Source organism: Ctenopharyngodon idella, chromosome 7, assembly GCF_019924925.1.
Source record: "Ctenopharyngodon idella isolate HZGC_01 chromosome 7, HZGC01, whole genome shotgun sequence".
In the NCBI taxonomy this organism is placed as follows: domain Eukaryota; kingdom Metazoa; phylum Chordata; class Actinopteri; order Cypriniformes; family Xenocyprididae; genus Ctenopharyngodon; species Ctenopharyngodon idella.
The window spans coordinates 22,120,573-22,140,608 of record NC_067226.1 but is presented as its reverse complement, the minus strand read 5'-3'; the positions used below and the strand labels follow the sequence as shown (position 1 = coordinate 22,140,608).

The window sequence follows — 20,036 nt, the reverse complement described above, 5'->3', positions numbered from 1 at the left end:
TCATTTGCGCAACACCCACTTTGCAGCACTCCACACAGCCTTAGGGAAGAGCAAGCAGAGAATGAGAAAGACTGCAGTATGCTGAAGAATGGTTTGTATTTCTCTGTAGGGAGTAGAGAGAGGTGAGATGTGAGGAGAGAATGATAGAATCGGGTTATCTCAGGCTTCTGTGTTATTTGATGAGCTGGTTTTATCTGTAATCCTTCCTTGAAGATTTATTCATGAATTTTGCTTGCTATAGTCAATCAGCTCAGAGTTAATGGCTTTTAGCTGCAAAATTCATTGTCATCCAATAACTATTTGCATTTCAAATCGGCGAGCGGGAGAGTGATATCAAGAGAGAAAGAAAGGGAGGACATGTTTTCTGGTCACATTTACAAAATCGGCGATCACCCTGACACTAGATCAGACACAAACGCATCAGATAAGCGGGGCTTTAAACTGGATGTTCATGCCAAATGTATGCAAATGGCTCATGTGCAGTAACAAATCTTCATTCAAAGTCTGAATTACACAGTATGCCACATGTGGTGTGTTAACTGCATCTGTCAACAGAGCTGTTGTACTCCCAGTTCCTTTAAAATGTGCTAATTTCTGTTTGAATCACATTCGTTGCATACAAACCCCAGAATGAAAGACCAAAAAGGAGTGAGAGATATCAGCCAACATCACAGACACTGAGCAGGTCAGACTGCTGACGACAGCAAGCTGCAGGCTTTCCTGTTGTTTATCTCTCAGTTTCCGCTGTTTATGAAAGGTTAAGTGCACTTAGCGTTTTATTTAGTGTGGGGCGTTTAGATGGACGCAGAGAGAGGTGTGAATGTACGGAGTGAATGAAGCAAAGGGAAGGGACAATGGGCCTTTTCTGCCCAACACAAAGAGATTCTGATACCACAGGCTTAATCTTAGAATTCAATCTTTTTGACCACAGACCACAAGACTGTCAGATGGAAATTTTATTGAAAATAAAATAAAGCTGTGTGAGAGCGAGGATAAATGACTTACGGTGCCCTTTAAAGTGCTTACATTGCCAGCCGGCTGTAGCCATTTAGATTTCAGCCATGTCAACAACAGCAGCCAGAAGTAATAAATCAATTCAACAGCTCATGGCCATCAACAGCAGAGCACAACTCCACATGGTATATCGTGGGTGCCTCAGGCCTGTGTGTGTGCGATGCGTTGATGTCAGAAAATGTGTTTATTTTGCAACCAAGGGAACGTCCTTCACAGTACAGTACCGTCTTCTCACTGCTCTTTCCACCCCTACCAGCGTTTACTCCTTTATTCATTCGCTTCTTTCATCCTGTCCAGAAGATCTATTTCTTTTTACTATATCCTCACTCTCTTTTTCAGTCTAGCCCCATTTACTTTAGTTACAGGGTATAAAATGAACAGAGTTCAAGATTAATGTCCACAAGTTCTTTTTAAATTGTTGTTGCTGCAATTTGTTAAAGTTCTGTAACAAAGTAAACTGTCCCCTCAGAATGCTTGAGAATTAACTATCCACTGTTGCTTACTCAGAAGATCACAAGACAAATGTATATAGTGTTTTAAATGAACGCATTTCAGAACCATGGACAGTGACAGAATTAAAAAAAATAGAAGCAGTTGAAAGGATGAAGCCCTCATTGCCAGAAAAATAGAGTCTTCTAATGAAGTTATTAGGACCAGAGTTCAAATCTGTGATGATTATACTTAATTTTCAATACTAAGACAACAGTTTTACGTTGTTTTTTCTTTAAAGGGGTCATATCATGAAAATCGGACTTTTCCCATGTTTAAATGCTATAATCAGGTCTCTGGTGCATCTACCAGCACAGAAAATGTGAAAAAGGACAACCCAGTAACTTTGTTTTGGTAAGCCTTTCTCTGCAAGCATGAAACAAATCGAGTCGTTCTGATTTTGCTCCCCTTGTGACGTAGGAAGGGGATCTTATTATAATATTACCGCCCCCTGAATATGTATGTTTCCAACCACGGCGCCACCATTGTTTTCGCACGCGACGAGTAACACTGGCCCTGGAGTGCAGCAGCAGCAGCTGTCCTGCAGTTTAGCTACAACCCTGATCAAACACACTTGAATGTCTTCAGGATTACTAAAGCTACGTGAAGGAAGGTGAGTTGTGTCAGAGCAAAACTCTGCAGGACAGCAGCACTCAAGAACGACCGTCCCTGAGCTTGTGATATGTCTCAGCTATGTAAACATTATCACTGATCTGTTAACGGCTATAATAGTAAACATATGAGTCTCCATAAACTCCCTGGCATCTGAGCCACTAAGGACGCAGTGGTGTAATTTTATTTACGAAGGGAATGTGGCTAGTTAAATTCATATAGCAGTATGTGTAAGTCATTAACACTAGAATGCTTCACACGATCGTCAGTAAAACACAGGATTTGCACAGAATTGTAACAGTGTGTAGCTTTAGCCACGTTAGCCGTGCATTACGCTATCAAACTCATTCAGAATAGAATTTTAGCAAACATCCACAAAATACATGCCATACCTATGTTATATGCTGCATCAAGAACAGTTTGTAACGATCCATTTTGCGAGTTACATTTGCTGTGTGAGCTACAGTATTATGTATGCCTCAGTGTATTGGAATGACGAGCGAGCTTGGGGGCGGGGAGAACGAGCTCATTTGCATTTAAAGCAACCCACCCACAAAAACGGCTTGATTTTGCTCACACCCAAATCGGGGCAAATTTGACAAGCTATAATAAATGATCTGTGGGGTATTTTGAGCTGAAACTTCACAGACACATTCTGGAGACACCAGAGACTTATATTACATCTTGTCAAAAGGGGCATAATAAGTCACCTTTAAAATACATTGACGCCAATGTCTGAACCTGCAACTGTGGTTAAGTGCTGCAGCCTGATTAGTTGGAAGTTATTTTTTATTTTTTATTAATGTTTTAAAAATACATAAATACACACACTCACCAGCCACTTTATTAGGTACACCTGTTCAACTGCACGTTACCGCAAATATCTAATCAGCCAATCACATAGCAGCAACTCAATGCATTTAGGCATGTAGACCTGGTCAAGATGATCTGCTTAAGTTCAAACTGATGAGAGAAGAGGAGAATGGCCAGACTGGTTTGAGCTGATTGAAAAGCAACTCAAATAACCACTTGTTAAAACCGAGCTATGCAGAAGAGCATCTCTGAATGCACAACATGTCGAACCTTGAAGCAGATGGGCTACAGTAGCAGAAGACCACACAGGGTGCCACTCTTGTCAGCTAAAAACAGGAAACTGAGGCTACAATTCACACCAAAAATGGACAATAGAAGATTGGAAAAACTTTGCTTGGTCTGATGAGTCTCAATTTCGGCTGTGACATTCAGATGGTAGGGTCAGAATTTGGCGTAAACATGAAAGCATCCTGCCTTGTACCAACGGTTCAGGCTGGTGGTGGTGGTGTAATGGTTTGGCGTACTTTGGGCCCCTTAGTACCAATTGACCCTTCGCAGGGAGTTTGACTGACAAGTGATCTTACCAATCATAACGCTGAATCCGCCATTTTGTCCGACAAAGCAGTCAGGAGTTAGAAGATTAACCTCGATGGACTTGAACTTGAAAAATGGTGTGTAATGCCATCTTTCCGCGTTTGAAACAACATTCCTTCTCATGTTCATTAATGTTTATTTGAAGCTATAAATTAACTAGTAGGAAGAGACGATCGGTTCACGAGCCGCTTGAGCTGAGGCGCTACAGCAATCTGTCACGACATACTAAAGAGCCACAAAATGGTTTTTATTGTTCGAATTTCTTAAAAAAAATTACACAATTTGAAAGCTGGGACTTTGTTTATTATCATAAGTAACCTGCTCTGTCTTGTCTGTCGACGTGTTGTCAGTGTCCTCTTTGCTCCGCAATGTATTTTTCACTCTGTGTGGCGTGATGGCGCCATGGCTTGTCGGACAAAGCAACAGTAACTAAGGGGGGTGGGTCATTGTGAAGGGTCACTTGAGCATTACTTAAACGCCACAGCCTTCCTGAGTATTGCTGCTGACAATGTCTATCCCTATATGTCTACAGTGGACCCATCTTCTGATGGCTACTTCCAGCAGGATAACGCACCATGTCACAAAGCTCAAATCATCTCAAACTGGTTTCTTGAACATGACAATGAGTTCACTTTACTCAAATGGCCTCACAGTCATCAGATCTCAATGCAATAGAGCACCCCTGGGATCCGGTGGAACAGGAAATTCACATCATGGATGTGCAGCCGACAAATATGGACCAAAATCTCTGGAGGAATGTTTCCAGCACCTTGTTGAATCTATGCCACACAGAATTAAGCACTAGCAGGGTGCACATAATTATATACTACTCTTCAAAAGTTTGGAAATTTTTTTTTTTTTTTTTTTGAGATTTTTTTTTTTAAAATAAATTAATGCTTTTATCCAACAGTGATGCATTAAATTGGTCGAATGTAACAGTACAAGCATCTAAAATGTTACAAAAGACACTTATTTCAAATAAATGCTGATCTCATCAACTTTTTATTTATCAAAGAATCCAGGAAAAAAATGTATCACTTTCCACAAAAAAAATAAAGAAGCACAGCTGTTTTAAACATTGATAATATATATGCTACATATATCAGGGCTCGACAATAAGGACTGGGACAGTTGTGCGTTATATATCGTTTATGATATAGTAATTGTTGATTTAACGATCTGACATTATCGCGTAGGTCCCTCGCCTTACAAAAACCAAACAAAAACACATCCATTGAGTGCACGCATACACTACGTGACGTAGTTTAGTAGGTTAGACTAGTGTGCGAGCATATTTAGAGTATTAGCATATTTCACTGTGTGATCTAGTCTATTAAAATGCATTTAGAATCCCCCCAGAATTCAAGATAAGGGCAAAAATGCCCCTGTATGTCTTTTATATTTATATATTTTAATATAGTTAACTAATATTACACGAAGAGCGCCATTTGTATCCAAATATAAGCATGATTACAAATGTGATTTTAACTTTATACAACGTACAGTTTAATAAACAAGCAGTTTATATTGAGTGACTTACATTTTAGACACCAAATCGCTCGTTTCGCTTGTTTTCGCCAACGAAAATAGTTCCAAAGTCCACAGAATTGTTTTGCGTCTCTGAGCAACACTTCCTGAATGAATCAGCTGTTTGAATGAATCGGTTGAATCTCAATGACTCGCTCATTAACAGGGACTTGCTGCCACCTGCTGGCGGATTTAATTTCACATTTAAAGTATCTTTTCATTTTATAAATAATTTTAAATAACAGTATTTAACGTTTTATGTTTTCAACATTTCAAAACATTATTTATGCATCTGTAACTGCTCTTGACTTATTAACTTTCACAGTTTCTGTACCTGAAAATCTCCTGTTTAAGCCTACATAAAAACCTGAAAAGCACTGTTTATTTCATGTGTTTATTCTGTTGTATATATTTATGTGTCATTTCATACTGAAGACTGGAGTAATGGCTGCTAAAAGCTTTAGGGAATAAATCACATTTTAAAATATATTAAAATAGTAAACAGTAATTTTAATTGTAATAATATTTCACAATATTTCCTTTTTACTCAATTTTTGATCAGATAAATGCAGCCTTGGTAAGCATTAGAAACTTCTTTGAAAAACTTAACTGACTCCAAACATTTGAACAGCAGTGTATAAAATATATAAATAAATAAAATATATAGATTTGTCTGCCAGTTCATCGGGAAAAGATCCAGTGCTTCCTCTGGCTAGTTGATCCCTACTGACATCTCAGTCTGGTGAGTAACAACGGAGGGATTATTTAGGCCTAATACATGTCTTTCCTTTTGCCAGGTGACAGAAAAGGTGTCAGACTTCCATTCTCAGTCATGTCAAGAACAGCATGTCTTTAGCCTCCAAGACCCCCAGAATACCTACCAACTTGTCAAGGTGCTAGAGCTTGCGAAGCTACTCAGGTGAGGGCTAATGATTACACAGGAGAGAAAGAGCCGAGGGAATGGCTCAGCATCTAGTGCTATTCCTATTAGGATCAGACCAGCCTGGATTCCATCAGCTGTTACTGGCTCAGTAATAGATAAGAAAGCAGAGGTAAAGTAAAGCTTTTTCCACAGACAAAAAACCCACTCATGCTCAACCAGCACTCTCAGCAAAGAAGACCGACCAAGAGGGCGAGTATAATTTATTACCAAATTAGTATGACATTATCATAAATGGCCTATATTTCATGTCATGTAGGCCAGAAGAATAAAGAAAGCTGCTGGTTTGGCTTTAATCCAAAACAGAGACTGTAAAGAAGCTAGAGCGCTTTACCACCAAGAGCTCTACAGATCAATTCTACTGGCAAAGCAAGTGCATTAGTTGTGGGATTTTGGGGGTTTTGTGAGTAAAAAAAAAAAACTACTAAGACTGCCAACAATAGAGATTTTGAAATAATGGGGCTTCTACCTAAATCCAGGGTCATGAGTTCAACCTTGTCTTAGTGGATTATTCCATCCAGAAACAGGAATTCCTTGAATCATCAAAGCGACGTGGGACCAACAAACCTCTCTGCACAGGTGTATAAAAATTGGCACAGGACTAGAAACAGACTGATTTATCACCCAATATTTAGACATTTTTAGAATACAATAACTGTGGTCTAAATCAGGTTGCTCTGACTTAAAATTCTAACAGAATATTGTGGCAAGCAGGGCGGGGCCGAGAGCCGTGGGAATGGAGCGAGTGCTAGTAAGCGTCACCTGCACGCCACACCGGCCTCGAGTCAAGTTTTGTTGTTTATTTATTTTATAATTAAAGAGTTACGTTGAATTTTCGCCGGTTCCTGACCCCTTCTTCCCTGAACATTAAACCTTAATAAAAAGATATTTTTCATTTCTATACAATAAATGTCAGTGAGGTCCAGTGTGGTTTGGACATTCTTCAAAATATCTCTGTTAGAATTCTACAGAAGAAAGTCAGTCCTGCAGGGTTGAAACAACATGAGCACGGCCTAAAATTAACAAAAATGTGAGTAGAAATTAGTGTTGGTGAGTATATGAAACTGTGTCACTCGCCACTTGGCCGGTAACATTTTTATGAATATCTAACAATGCATGAATGTGAACAAACATGAATGACGCTCGGGACAGTTGATGGCCCAGCACTGCATCACCACGAAAGATTAAGCCTTGACAATTTAAATATTCAAGCACAAGAAGATGCGAAATTAAGCTAATTTCGTTATGCGACCGCTGTGTGGAAAGTTTTGTGCGCACATAACCGAAGCGTGCGCCAAAAACAGCGTAAGCCACGTCTCAGACAGCGCGAATACTAACCTGAGATTTCTTTCACATCTTCTTGCACTTGAGTGGACAAATTCACAAAAAACTACTCTCAGACCTAGCCTACCTGAAAAACATGAAAAGCACTGTTTATTTCATTTGTATCTTTGTTATATTGTATTTATTTGTGCTTTTGTTTGTAATTTGATTATTTGTTCTTATTTTATTACTTACTGTTTACTTGTCTTTAATAATATTTTACATTTATATTAGTTAGGCTAGTAGCTTTAGCTGTGGTATCGAAATTGGAAAAGAGAATTGTGAATTTTCACTAGTATCTAAAATTTTGGTGTCAGAACTGCTTGTTTTTGCAAAAACAGTTTCATGGTCGGTAAAAAAATATTTATGGCCGGTACATTTTCTTAAATCACTCCATTGGCAGATGTGGCACAAAGTTAAGTTTTAGGCCCTGAACATGAGGGTGACTAAACGATGATGGAAACTTAATTTTTGGGTGGACTATCCCTTTAATGATTGAAATCAATAACACAAAACTGTGAAATTGGGCAATTATGTCTCTGTATTTCACAGGGTGTGAGGGAGAGGAGTGTATAAAGAGGAAGATGGAGAGCCAGTGCAGCCTTTAGGTTTTAGAATCTTAACACAGCTTTATTGGTCTCTATGCATAAACAAGAACACAGGAATATGGAAAAGAGGAAGAAATACAAAATAAAGAACTGCATGGTACCAGTATAACATGCACAACCAAAGTGCATCCAATACAATACACAGAATAAGACTTGCCCCTGAATAAAGAAAGAAACTGAGCTTACAAATATCCATTTAGGAGCTGTCATGTGCCTGTAGTTCTTATGAACCAGCAACAAAACCTGTTTACAAAAACTGCAAATGTTACTATTGTATTGCCTTTTTTTTCCAATTGTGTCTCACCTCTGCTTTCAGTCTCGCTTGTAATCTAGATTTAAATATTCTCTTTTTTCTATCCAGTGGTGCTACTATCAAAAGTATTCAAAATGCTTTCACATCAGCGATCATGCGATCACCCATTTAAGCCCTTTAACACCTGTTTAATTTCTGTATGAGCACAGTATGCTATTAAACTTGCCAAGCATACACAATCAAGTTTTGGTATACATCCAAAGACGCTAAAATAGCACAGAAGTCTTATACTATAATCTGAGAACAGTAGAGACAAAAACAGGCTGTCTAAATTGAAACAATCAGAGGCTAACACATGCCTATAACCTTGCGCAGATAATGAATGAAAACAGTGAAATATTAATTGTGGAAAGGTTTCAGTAGACGCACTACACAATTAATTAACTTGTGTTGTTAGCCCTGCTGTATAAATGTGATCTTGCTTACTTAGCCATGGAGAACACAAGTACAAAAAGTAATTACAAGGTCATATAAGGTGGACAGTTTTTCAGTTTTCTGAACAATCCAGAGGAACACTTGAAGGCCTGAAATGAATTAAATACTGCCACCTGTTGTAAATGTACCTACATTACAATTTGTACAACAAAACAATAGGGACTGCGGACAAGCAACGGCTTGCCAGGTTTCATCAAGCCAAAAAATAGAACAATAAACTCATCCTGTCTGCTGCACCTGCCCAATATTGATTTATCCTGTCTCTCCATCTTTATCTGTCATCTCTCGCTCTCACTCTCTTGCATGGATGGTCGCTCTTTGCCTCTCTCTCTTCACCTTTTCTCTGCTGCTGCCAGCATCACTAATATCATTTCAAAGGATGAAACATACAAATTTGACTCCTAGAGGGGCAAGTGACTTATCAAAACTGACAGCACGTGGTTTATCAACAGATGGGAATTGGTGACCGTGCTCACGTACACACCTTGTAATCACTGGGTGGCGAGTCTATCTCTCCAAATCCGTAATCCTTCTGTCACTAACTCTAAGGTCAGAGGAGATATCTAAAAGAGTGTGTGTGTGTGTGTGTGTGTGTGTGTGTGTGTGTGTGTGTGTGTGTGTGTGAGAGAGAGAGAGAGAGCTTGCACTCAATTTTGACAGAGCAGGCAGATCAACACAGATTAATCTCTACACTTTCCCAGCATGCACCAGGAGGGTTTCCCTCTCCTTTTTATTCTTTTTTCCCTTCCTGAAAAGTGAAATGTCAGACTCAACTTGAGTGTCTCACTGCATTATATCTCTACATCATGCTAAGCTGTGTCATTCTTCTAATTTTCATCTAGGCCATCTCAAATGTCATGTGGTATTATGTTGCTAATTTTTCCGTTTGCATTGAGATGTTACATTTGAATTCAACAAAAATGTTGCAGTTTTGGTCATCCAAATATTTCTATTATCATTCTAATTATATCTATTTATGTATTTTTTTGTTCTCATGAAGTTGGTTTATTTTTCTCATATAGTTGGATGCCATGTACGGTCAAACCAAAATTTATTCAAAAACCTTGAACATTTCATTTATTATTACAGTTTATTCACTACAGTTAAAATATGACAAGATCTCAGAGTTAAACTGTGTCAGAAAAAAATAATCTTAATTATGTCAGATAACACTTAAGCAAAACATGGTCAGGTCAAAGTGTCTGAATAATTTTTGGTTCCAAATTTTTATCAATTTTACTGGTAGTCCACTGTATGAAGATTTTTTTGGGTATAATATGTCACAGTTTACTTTATTTTGCTATCCTCACTTACATAAATGAACTATAGTGTCCTGCACCCACTAGTAAAAATATTTCAAAAATATCAAAAATGTCTGAATAATTTTTGGTTTGACTGTATATGGTTAAAAACTAAGCAAAATGCCAGATTTACAATGTGCCATCAGACTTGCACAATGTCCATAAATAATCATACAAATGTAGTTATCAAAACACAAACTTTGTTACTAATCATCTACAGAAAGAAAAAGAGGTAAAATAGAATAAGAGATACAGAGAAAATATGAAAGATAAATTATGTAGGCAGTGCAACACATATCTTCATAATGACAGACACCACTGAGACTTTACTACCAATAACTCATTGATCGCTTCAATCTCCATTTATCAGCCTCTGCTAAACACATCTATAAATAAAACCTACCCTTCTCTGTGACTGATTCTTTTGACAGAGCAGCACTGAGAACTAGCATGAGTTAATCATTCAGTACACACATACAGCACTGGGTCTGAGTGCACATGCCTTGAGGGTGTGTGTGTGTGTGTGAGACCAGGGATAATGAAATGAGAGAAGGTATTATAACCTTGAGTTGACTGACTTGCACTGTATAGAGGAAAGTTCATGAAGGGCATGCTAAATATGATGCTAAGAGAAATTTACAGTATGTGTGAAAGCTGTGGTCGCAGGTTGTACACATGTCAATCATTTGATTTCAGTACTCTACCTGTTTGGCCAGGTTGACTGCGTCTGAGGTCAATCTGTCTCTGAGGTGAGAGTCAAGCTGGGCAGCAGGAGCGATCTCTACCACTTTCTGATGTCTCCTTTGGATAGAGCAATCCCTCTCATACAGATGAATTACGTTTCCATATTTATCACCTGTGAGTGAAAGCAGGAAGAATAAATATTGAGAGAAGGGAGATGTGAGAGAGAGATGCGAAGAGAAAGTTTTGAGTTTTCATTCTTAAATGGGTTACTCCCACAATGCAGAACACTTCCATGGCCCTATCATATCTGAATATAGTGAATTAAATATTTTCGTATTTTAAGATAATATATACAACGAAAATATAAAAAAAATCAACTAAATCAACTACTTTGGTTCTTTGGTTTGAGCCTGGGTCCCCCACCCCCCACTCCCACCCAACAGCGCTCGTCAATGTCAACCATAATTGAGACAATTAAATCAAAATAGGTGAGCCAAGTGCAAATTCCAATGCTTTAGTTTTAACGGTGGAAGTGAGCATGGTGATGTAAGTAGCTAAACATTTAGAATTTGACAAACTATGTTATGATAGAAATGTGAAACATCAACTTTTTTATGAAATTTTGCTGTTTTCAATTGAAACTATGCTATCATTTACATGATTCATATAATTCATAACTGAATGTGATGAGACAAGAAACGTTTAGCATTTTTGACATTTTAGACATACAAATAAGTGTGAATGTGTAAATATTTTAAAATATTCTTTGCAAATAGTTTAAATTGATTACTTCATAACTACAATTAGACATATTTATTTGACCGATCTTATTACTTTTTCTTTATTCTCTTATAGGGATAGTTCACCCAAAAATGAAAATTTGCTGTTAATTTACTTACCCTCAGGCCATCTTTGATGTAGGTGACTTTTTTTTTCTTCAGTAGAACAGTGAAGAAGAAACTGTGGTCCTTGGTGATTCATATAATGGAAGTCAATGGTTGTCGTCACTTTTAGATTAAAAAAAAAAAACCCATTGACTTCCATTATATGAATCACCAAGGACCACAGTTTCTTCTTTACTGTTCTACTGAAGAAAACAAAAGTCACCTACATCAAGGATGGCCTGAGGGTGAGTAAATTAACAGCAAATTTTCATTATTGGGTGAACTATCCCTTTTAATCCCTTTTAATCCTTTAATTATTTAATTCCTTTAAGTAAAAAGACCAATACTCAGGCACAGGAAAAAAAAAAAAAAAGCATTGGTCAAGACATGGTTACGGCCTTGGTTTGAGCAGATGTTGTCATTATTGTAATGTCACATTTAAAAAAATGGAAATGGAAAATGGAATACTTTTTCCAGGTGTTTCTCAATCCCTTTCTCAAACCAATATGTTTTCTCATGAGCATTGTTTTACTTGGTAACCATATCATACTGTAGCAGGTCTTTCATGTGTCCTCAACTGAACTTTTCATTCGCTTTGTCTTTCGTAATATCCCTTTAGCTATCAAAAGCCAGGAAGTGACATCATTTTTATGGTAAAACAACACAAACATGACCAAGATTTAACAACATAATCATCTTTTAGTGAATGCGATGTATTTTGTTGATACTCTCCTTTAATTTCAAGTTAATTCCTTCGTATCTCAGATCTTTGTCTATTTGTTTTTTGGTATGACATTCACAGTGGAGGACAAGAAGAAAATCAGTTTATCTGAGAGTGAGAGAAAGGGAGAGAGAGAGCATGTGGTTGGTGTTCCCTGGACACACACAGAGCCATTCTCTGTTAACAAGCCCAATTCAATTCCAGCTGTATGTTATCGACTATGAGCTCTGTTCCAGACGAGCAAATCACGTCTAATGAGCCAAAATACTCAGCTATAATGGCTGAAATACACCAGAGAGTAGCTAATAGATCATAGTAAGCAAATATGTGCACACGGCCTAGGGACTTGCAGACAAATTCTTATATTATCCCACTCTGTTTCATTTGTCAACACAAACATACACAAACACAAAATACGAATTACACACCTGGATTAATATACTCACCAAGAATTTGCACTTCAATGTGTCGTGGTTTCTCGATGAACTTCTCAACAAACAGAGCACCATTACCGAATGCCGCCAAAGCCTCTGAATACGCTCTCTGATAGTTCTCCTCTAGCTCCTGCCAAATCAGTCACAGTTTAGTACAATAATTAAAAAAAAATAATAATGACCAAAATAATCATCATATGTACACATCATGTATATACCGTTCAAAAATTTGGGGTCAGTAAGATGTTTTAATGTTTTTGTTCTTTTGCTCACAAAGACTGCATGTATTTGACTAAAAATATAGTAAAACAGTAATCTTGTGAAATATTATAACAATTTAAAATAAATGCTTTTAATTTGAATATAATTTAAAATGTTATTTATTCTTGTGATGACAAAGCTGGATCATTACTCCAGTCTTCGGTGTCACATGATCCTTCAGAAATCATTCTAAGTTACTGATTTGGTGCTCAAGAAACATTTCTTATTATCAAAGCTGGAAACAGTTGGAAAAGTTCAAAGTCTTTACTGTCACTTTCGATCAGTTTAATGCATCCTTCCTGAATAAAAGTATTAGTTTCATTAAAAAACTGACCCAAAACTTTTGATATTTAACATAATATAATATAACATAATTAAAGCTAGCCACAGTTTTGAATTTAAATAATGCAAAGGGTCATTTCAAGTGCATGTCTGATAAACTGAAAGGAAATTCTGAATAGTAGAGAACAAAATGGTAGTGATTGCTATTGTTAATCGAACAGAGACCACACACGCCCTAATGTCATTTGGTGAGCACTCGATTGTATTCATGAAAGGCTGAGCTTGATATACTTTCATTTCTTTTCTGTGAAGTAGTTGAAGACATGAACTGATGTGTCTTCAGAAACCATGGTGCAAAATGTTTACAAGACAAAGCTTGTCAACTTGTCTCACAGAGCCTTGTAGAAAGAGGCAATAAACACTAAACACTTTTTTACAAGTGACAATAAATATAGGCAATAAATACAGCAAATGGACTATGTAGAGCTATCAGTATCAGTGTGATATAGTATTACCCTGAGTAATAATTGTCACATGTGCATGTCCACATGTCAAGTGGAGGACATTAAGCATTTATCATAGAGTAACACAATTGAATGCAGTCGTAAAATAGATAGTAGCCACTGACATAAAAAGAACAGTATATGCTGTATACACATGAGCAGAAAATGAGGCCCATTAACAGACATGATTGACATGGTTTAGCGGGCTAGCCTTGAAACACATCGCAATTATCTGACTAAGAGGAGCAGGGCACTGGCTCATGATATCAGGTTGTGTTTTTTAAATAGGAAAAAGTGATTTTGTGGATCTAGCATGAATGTTCTTGAGCCCTAGAGTGAAAAAGTGATGTGTGCAATTTGTTTAATTTTAAATTACTTTCCCCTATTCCAGTTTAATTTTTAGACACAGCTGTAAGTAATAAGTGTAAATGCTGTGGCGTTGTGGCACTCTTTATATTCAGATGGCTGGCCTGTTATCATCACAGTGACATATGATGGTTTTCTGATTCCCTAGTCATTTATTTTTTACGCCTTCATGGGCCAAAAGCTACTGTACACAGACCTCATAATCTCTGACCACCCTCATCCCACGGCCTCCTCCTCCATATGCAGCTTTAAAGATGATGGGCAAGTCATATGTTTTGGCAAACTCCTGAGCCTCTTGAAAAGATGAGATGGGAGCGTCTGTTCCAGGAACAACTGGAACACCTTCATACACACACACACACACATAAACACACACACATTTACTTATCTATTTAAAAGGGGCATTGCATAGACTTATATTATTTTTTATATATCCAGCTAGTTATAAATACTTTAATAAAGTTTAAAAAACTTTGACTTTATTTCAACCATTTTTACAAATGAGATTGTCCGCAAAAGGAGGTTTTGTCAGATTTAGCTCACTTATGGGTACAGATATGTCCCCAAAATATGGTTAAGTATGTAAACACACCAGCTACTAGTGTTGTAGTAAAAACCACCTAAACCGAGACCAAGTCAAGACCAAGACCAGTGTGTGTTGAGAGTGATAAAAGACCAAGAATTTAAGGGGTTGAGACCAAGACCAAGACCAGACCATATTCTTGGAAACAGCTCTCTTGCTCTTGTGATATGGCTTAATTATATCATATGTTACAGGTTATAATATAAAAAACAAGATTTCATACAAGTACTTTTTTGCAATCATATTTTGAATTTTGTAGGCATTTGAATTAATTTTGGTGACACAATCCCTTGTTTTTTGACAACAAAAGAAATCAAATTAGAAATGTATTGAAGTTATTGATTGCATCTGAAGGAGGAAATTTTACATCCAATAACATATGGTCTTGAGATAAAATCCAGAGTCCTCATAGTCTGAGACCAAGACCAGACTGATTAAAGTCAAGACTGAGACAAAACCGAGACCTTGGAGAAAATGGTCTGAAATACTATAACACTACCAGCTACAACAGATTAAACCAGGAAAGACCAGCTAACCACCTTCAAGTTGTTTTGTCAAGCACAAATTTTGTACATCAATATACAAACAAAGTCTCTCACTGACTGAATCAAATTTTATCATAAGTGAAGGACATTTTTTATTTAAATAACTGTGAAGAATTAGCAAAATGCAGCATTATGTTTGGTATGAGAGAGCATCCCCCATATTTCCCAAAGAGAAATGTCATATTCTATTTCTAATGACCACACACAGGAATATTCACTTTATTAAGGTAATGAAAGGAATACATAGAATTCCTATGTGTGAAATATCAAGGCAGTCTGTTCTCCATTGAATAAATGACTGCATTCTCTATAGGTTTTATTGATTTTTCAAGAACAAGGACATGTAAAATAATGTCATATTCATTGGAGTGTTCTTATTACTAATAGAAACAAGCTTTTATCATGCTGATTGACAGCCTTGACAGGTATACTTGTAAACACAGCTGGTTATGTCTGAAGTGAATGTAAATAGATGGGACAAAAGATCGGATATGTGATTTATGCCTTACAGTGTTAATGCAGCCATGGTGTCATAAAAGAAAGCTCTCTTACAATGAAGAAAATTGCTCATTATATGATCCCACTTTGATTTAAAAGTGTTAGTTCACCCAAAAATGAAATTTCTGTCATTAATTACTCACTCAATTACGGAGCCGGCATTCGTAAACAAGGAAGCCTGCACTGAGTTCACTACATATGACAACGGTTTAAACTGTTGAATAAACTGTCGTTACTTTTGTTTTGTTTTTGCGCACAAAAAGTATTCTTGTCACTTCATAACATTAAGGTTGAACCACTGTAGTCACGTTGACTATTTTAACCATGTTTTTAACTACCTTTCTGGACGTCAAAAGGTGCAATGACTTTTGTGTGGATCAGATACCCTCGGATTTCATCAAAAATATCTAAATTTGTGTTCCGAAGATAAAAGAAGGTCTTACAGGTGTGGAACGACATGAGGGTGAGTGCTTAATGACAGAAATTTCATTTTTGGGTGAACGAACCCTTTAATTTGATTTGCTGAGCGGTGAATTTAGTCACTTAGCTTTACAGCACTGGAACTTTTTACTGTTTGTATCAGCTTGTTCAGTTTCCGACCAGCAGTGCCAGATCACTATTCTCAATATGGACGTTAAGGCAGAACGGAATCATACCCCATTACTAACCTAACCAAAAGTCCCTGAATCTATAAGCTGTACTTTAACTTCCCTTCTGAGACTGCTGGTCGGAAACTGCCGTCATGGCTCTGCGGCTCTGTGGATGGATTGGTAGCAGGGATTATTCAATGACTCTTTCTGCCAGTTACATTGTTCCGCCAGTAGAGGTCTTATTTCAGGGTCACACTAGACCTTTGAGCACGCAACATTTCTACAGACAAGGCAACGGCGGTGATATTACGTTATTATATGATATTATACACACTTTTCATTCCATTGACTTCCATTCATACACATGGAAACGCAAGCTTGTGTAAATTTCGCTGCATTCCAAAGTGAACTCTGGCCTGCAAATTCATAACCTTTCACATTGTCACCTGTGAAATGTTACTCCATTTCATCTGGAAATTAGAGCCTGAGGGTTATTACAATAATAGGCTGCATAATGCTGTGGCATTTTTGATGAAAATGTGTTGATTTGTTAGTATGAGTGAGAAACAGCGTCATGTTGACTGTTCCAAGATGATGGACACATTGATGTGTCTGGAGCAGCGAATGCTGTTTATATTTGGAAAGAGATCTCAGTTTATCAGGTACCTGCTTGTATGGCCAGGGCACGGGCTTCTACTTTATCCCCCATCTTGCGCACAACCTCTGGGGAAGGTCCAATGAATCTCACTCCGGCTTCAGCACAGGCTTGGGCAAAGTCTGCTCGCTCTGATAAAAAGCCATAACCAGGGTGGATCGCATCCACGTTATTTTCCTGAGAGGGAGAGAAGCACAGGCAGAGAAATACACAGAGGATGAGAAATAGAAAGACAGAGAGAGAAATGAGAGCACAATTAAAAAACATTAGCCAGGGATGTGTATGTGGCACAGAAGTCAGGCCTAATTATTCTGATGCTGGAAAATACTAATTTCATTAAAATCCCAATCAGAGAGAATTTGAAAGGCCCCTCTCTCTCTGTTGGCTGACTGTGTGCAACATGGTAATTGCATTGGAGAAAGACTAATTATTCTGAGGCCGTCTGCTGAGGTTAGAGACGATGATGTTGGCTGCTTGTTTGGTTTTAATATGGTGTGGTGTTGTGCGTGTGTACTGCTTTGTGTTTATGCATTATTAGTGTATTGTTGTGGTGGCTAAGCTGCTGGTTTGAGAGATGAGCTGCCTGTGGCATAATGAGAGAGTTCGCCAAAGGATCTGAATCTGGCTGGCATCTCTGACACCGCTCCAAAAAACAGGAATAGATCTATTTGAGCACCATATAGTGAAGCGCTGATGTGAATACTAAGCACTGGAAGAGATGCGTTTATTGCACAATGCAGACAGGCCGTCATTCAAAGAGTGACAGAGGAGGTGAATCACAGTCTGACGGATAGATATTTAACTGTCTAACCTTAGCCACTTTGATTATGTCAGGAATATGGAGGTAGGCTGCAACGGGGGACAGGCCTCTGCCGATGAGGTAAGCCTCATCTGCCTTCTGCCTATGCATTTGGCCCGTGTCCTGCTCTGAATATACAGCCACTGTCCGGATACCGAGCTCTGTGCATGCCCGAAACACACGGATGGCTATTTCACCTGAAGGGAGAAAGAGAAACAATTGTAAAACAAGGGATTTTTTTGTTTTGTTTTGAACTGTGGTTAGTGGATAGTAGTGATTAGGGGTGTAACAATATATTGTGTCACAATATATCGCACTGAAAAATGACACAATATGTATAGTGGATAGTGACAATATGTATTGTGTATATGTATATGTAGTTCACCCAAAATGAAAATTACTGTGTGAGAAAAAATTCAAGTTTACAGAGTTTTTGTGTCAGATCTACATTGAACTACTATATACAATGTTGAATATAATGTATAATAATGCAATGGGGGAATATTTGTGGGTCCTGATAATGCCAAATGTCATTACCAGTAAAAAAGTGGCCTACGTTATTTTAAATATATTTATATATCTAGCATATTCGTATTTTTCTGTATTTTCAGCTTCAGAATCATGACTATTTTGTATTCTAGTATCAACATTGTCCTGTGCATTGGGTTACCAGCACCAAGTACAAGCCTATTAATTTCCACCCCCAGTGTAATACCCAATTTAGCATTTTAATCAATAGTTAGACTAATTTTTTGTTTACCTTTTACCATAAGTCTTGAAGTATCGCAAGATATGTTCCATTTTTATTTTCAGAGCGCGGAACTGGGAGTACATCGATCTAGTACGAGTTCATGGGTGGGAAGTCACGGGTTTGACTGCCGTTCCAGTGCACTTTCACGGGTAGAAGGTTGGAAAAACACGGGTTACGGGTTGCCTGGAACGTGGCATATGATTAGCCAATCATTCATTCAAGTGCATTTAAACCATTTAAGCACGATAAAATGCAAAAGAGAACTCAAATCGGTACTGGGCCGGCGCGCTGTCTGACTCTCCTCTGTGCGCGTACACACGCACACAAAGCCGCTTAACAAACAGGGCGTAATGAACCGATTTGAGTTCTCTTATCAGGCTTGTACAGACAAAAACAAAACTGGCAAAATGCCTATTTTTGTGAGTAACCATAGTCTTAAATGAGCTAAAAAGTGAATGTAAAGAGTTGAGAGAAAATCGCATGTGTGTTAGATCCGCATCACGTGCGTCAGGTCTTAAAGTGACAGCAGCCTAATATAGGTCTACCTACTGCAGCCTGTCATTAAGAAAAACAACAAATAAATAAATAAGATAAAAATAGGAAAATAGAAACTTACTTTATCAACGTAATGGAACTCCAGGGGGTTCGTGAGTTTAATGAAAAGCTATCAAGTAATTAAATCATAAAAAATAAAATTAAAGTAATTTTAAAATAAAAACAATCAAAATAAATCACTTACTAAATAAGATTTTTAAAAAATTAGAGATAAATTTTAACCCCTGTATCTTATGAGGCCATGCATTAGTATACAGGTTTGAAAGGATAAGCAGGTAAATAAATAATAACACAAGTATGTGTAAATAATGACAAGTAAATCATTTTTATAATATGCTTAAACTTAATTTAAAATGCAGCACTCCTGGGCCTGTGTGTATTTAGACTTTCAGAGCACTAATCCAGGGATCAGACTCTGACTTTCCATGTTTTTTTGTTTTTTTCTCCCAACACTGTTTGCAAAATATTTAATCTCAGGATTACAAGTCTTACCTCTGTTTGCCACCATGACCTTTTTGATTGGTCGATACTCCAGGCTTTGGGGAGACAAGTGGGCAGAACGACAAAACAAACCCACTCTCCTGATGAGCAGTATGCCCATCTTCCCCCTGGACCCTCCCAAATGCAGGAACATCCTAGAGAAATACAAACAGAAAATACAAAGATGAACAAATTGCTCTGGTTCTAGTTATCCGTCATGAATTAGTTTTAAAATGACAGACAGTGGGGGAGTAAAAATTAAATGATCTCTAAGAATGACACTTCGGAACAGGCTCCTGATCTCTTACTGTCTTCACTAAAACAATAGTCCAGTTAAGCTTTATGAGCTGCTACATATTTTAAAACTCTTTCGTTTCCATGCTATGTAGATGTAATAGCCTACTATCCATAGCCTATACTTTCTTGTTCTGAATCTGCTATACTGAGGGACTGCTGCCATCTTGTGTTTGTGAAGC

General features: G+C 37.6%; 1 protein-coding gene across 1 annotated transcript in view; it reads right to left on the bottom strand.

The window, feature by feature from the left end:
* The window catches only part of pcxb (pyruvate carboxylase b), a 203,665-nt gene that overhangs the window by 176,734 nt on the left and 6,895 nt on the right, over positions 1–20,036 (bottom strand). Inside the window, exons 2-7 of the mRNA XM_051900588.1 lie at positions 19,573–19,715; positions 17,787–17,971; positions 16,987–17,152; positions 14,301–14,446; positions 12,705–12,822; positions 10,674–10,825 (exon numbers count right to left, since the gene is read on the bottom strand). Of these exons, the coding sequence (XP_051756548.1) occupies positions 10,674–10,825; positions 12,705–12,822; positions 14,301–14,446; positions 16,987–17,152; positions 17,787–17,971; positions 19,573–19,714 (909 nt within the window). The 5' untranslated portion in view covers position 19,715. The remainder of the gene's footprint in view (positions 1–10,673; positions 10,826–12,704; positions 12,823–14,300; positions 14,447–16,986; positions 17,153–17,786; positions 17,972–19,572; positions 19,716–20,036) is intronic.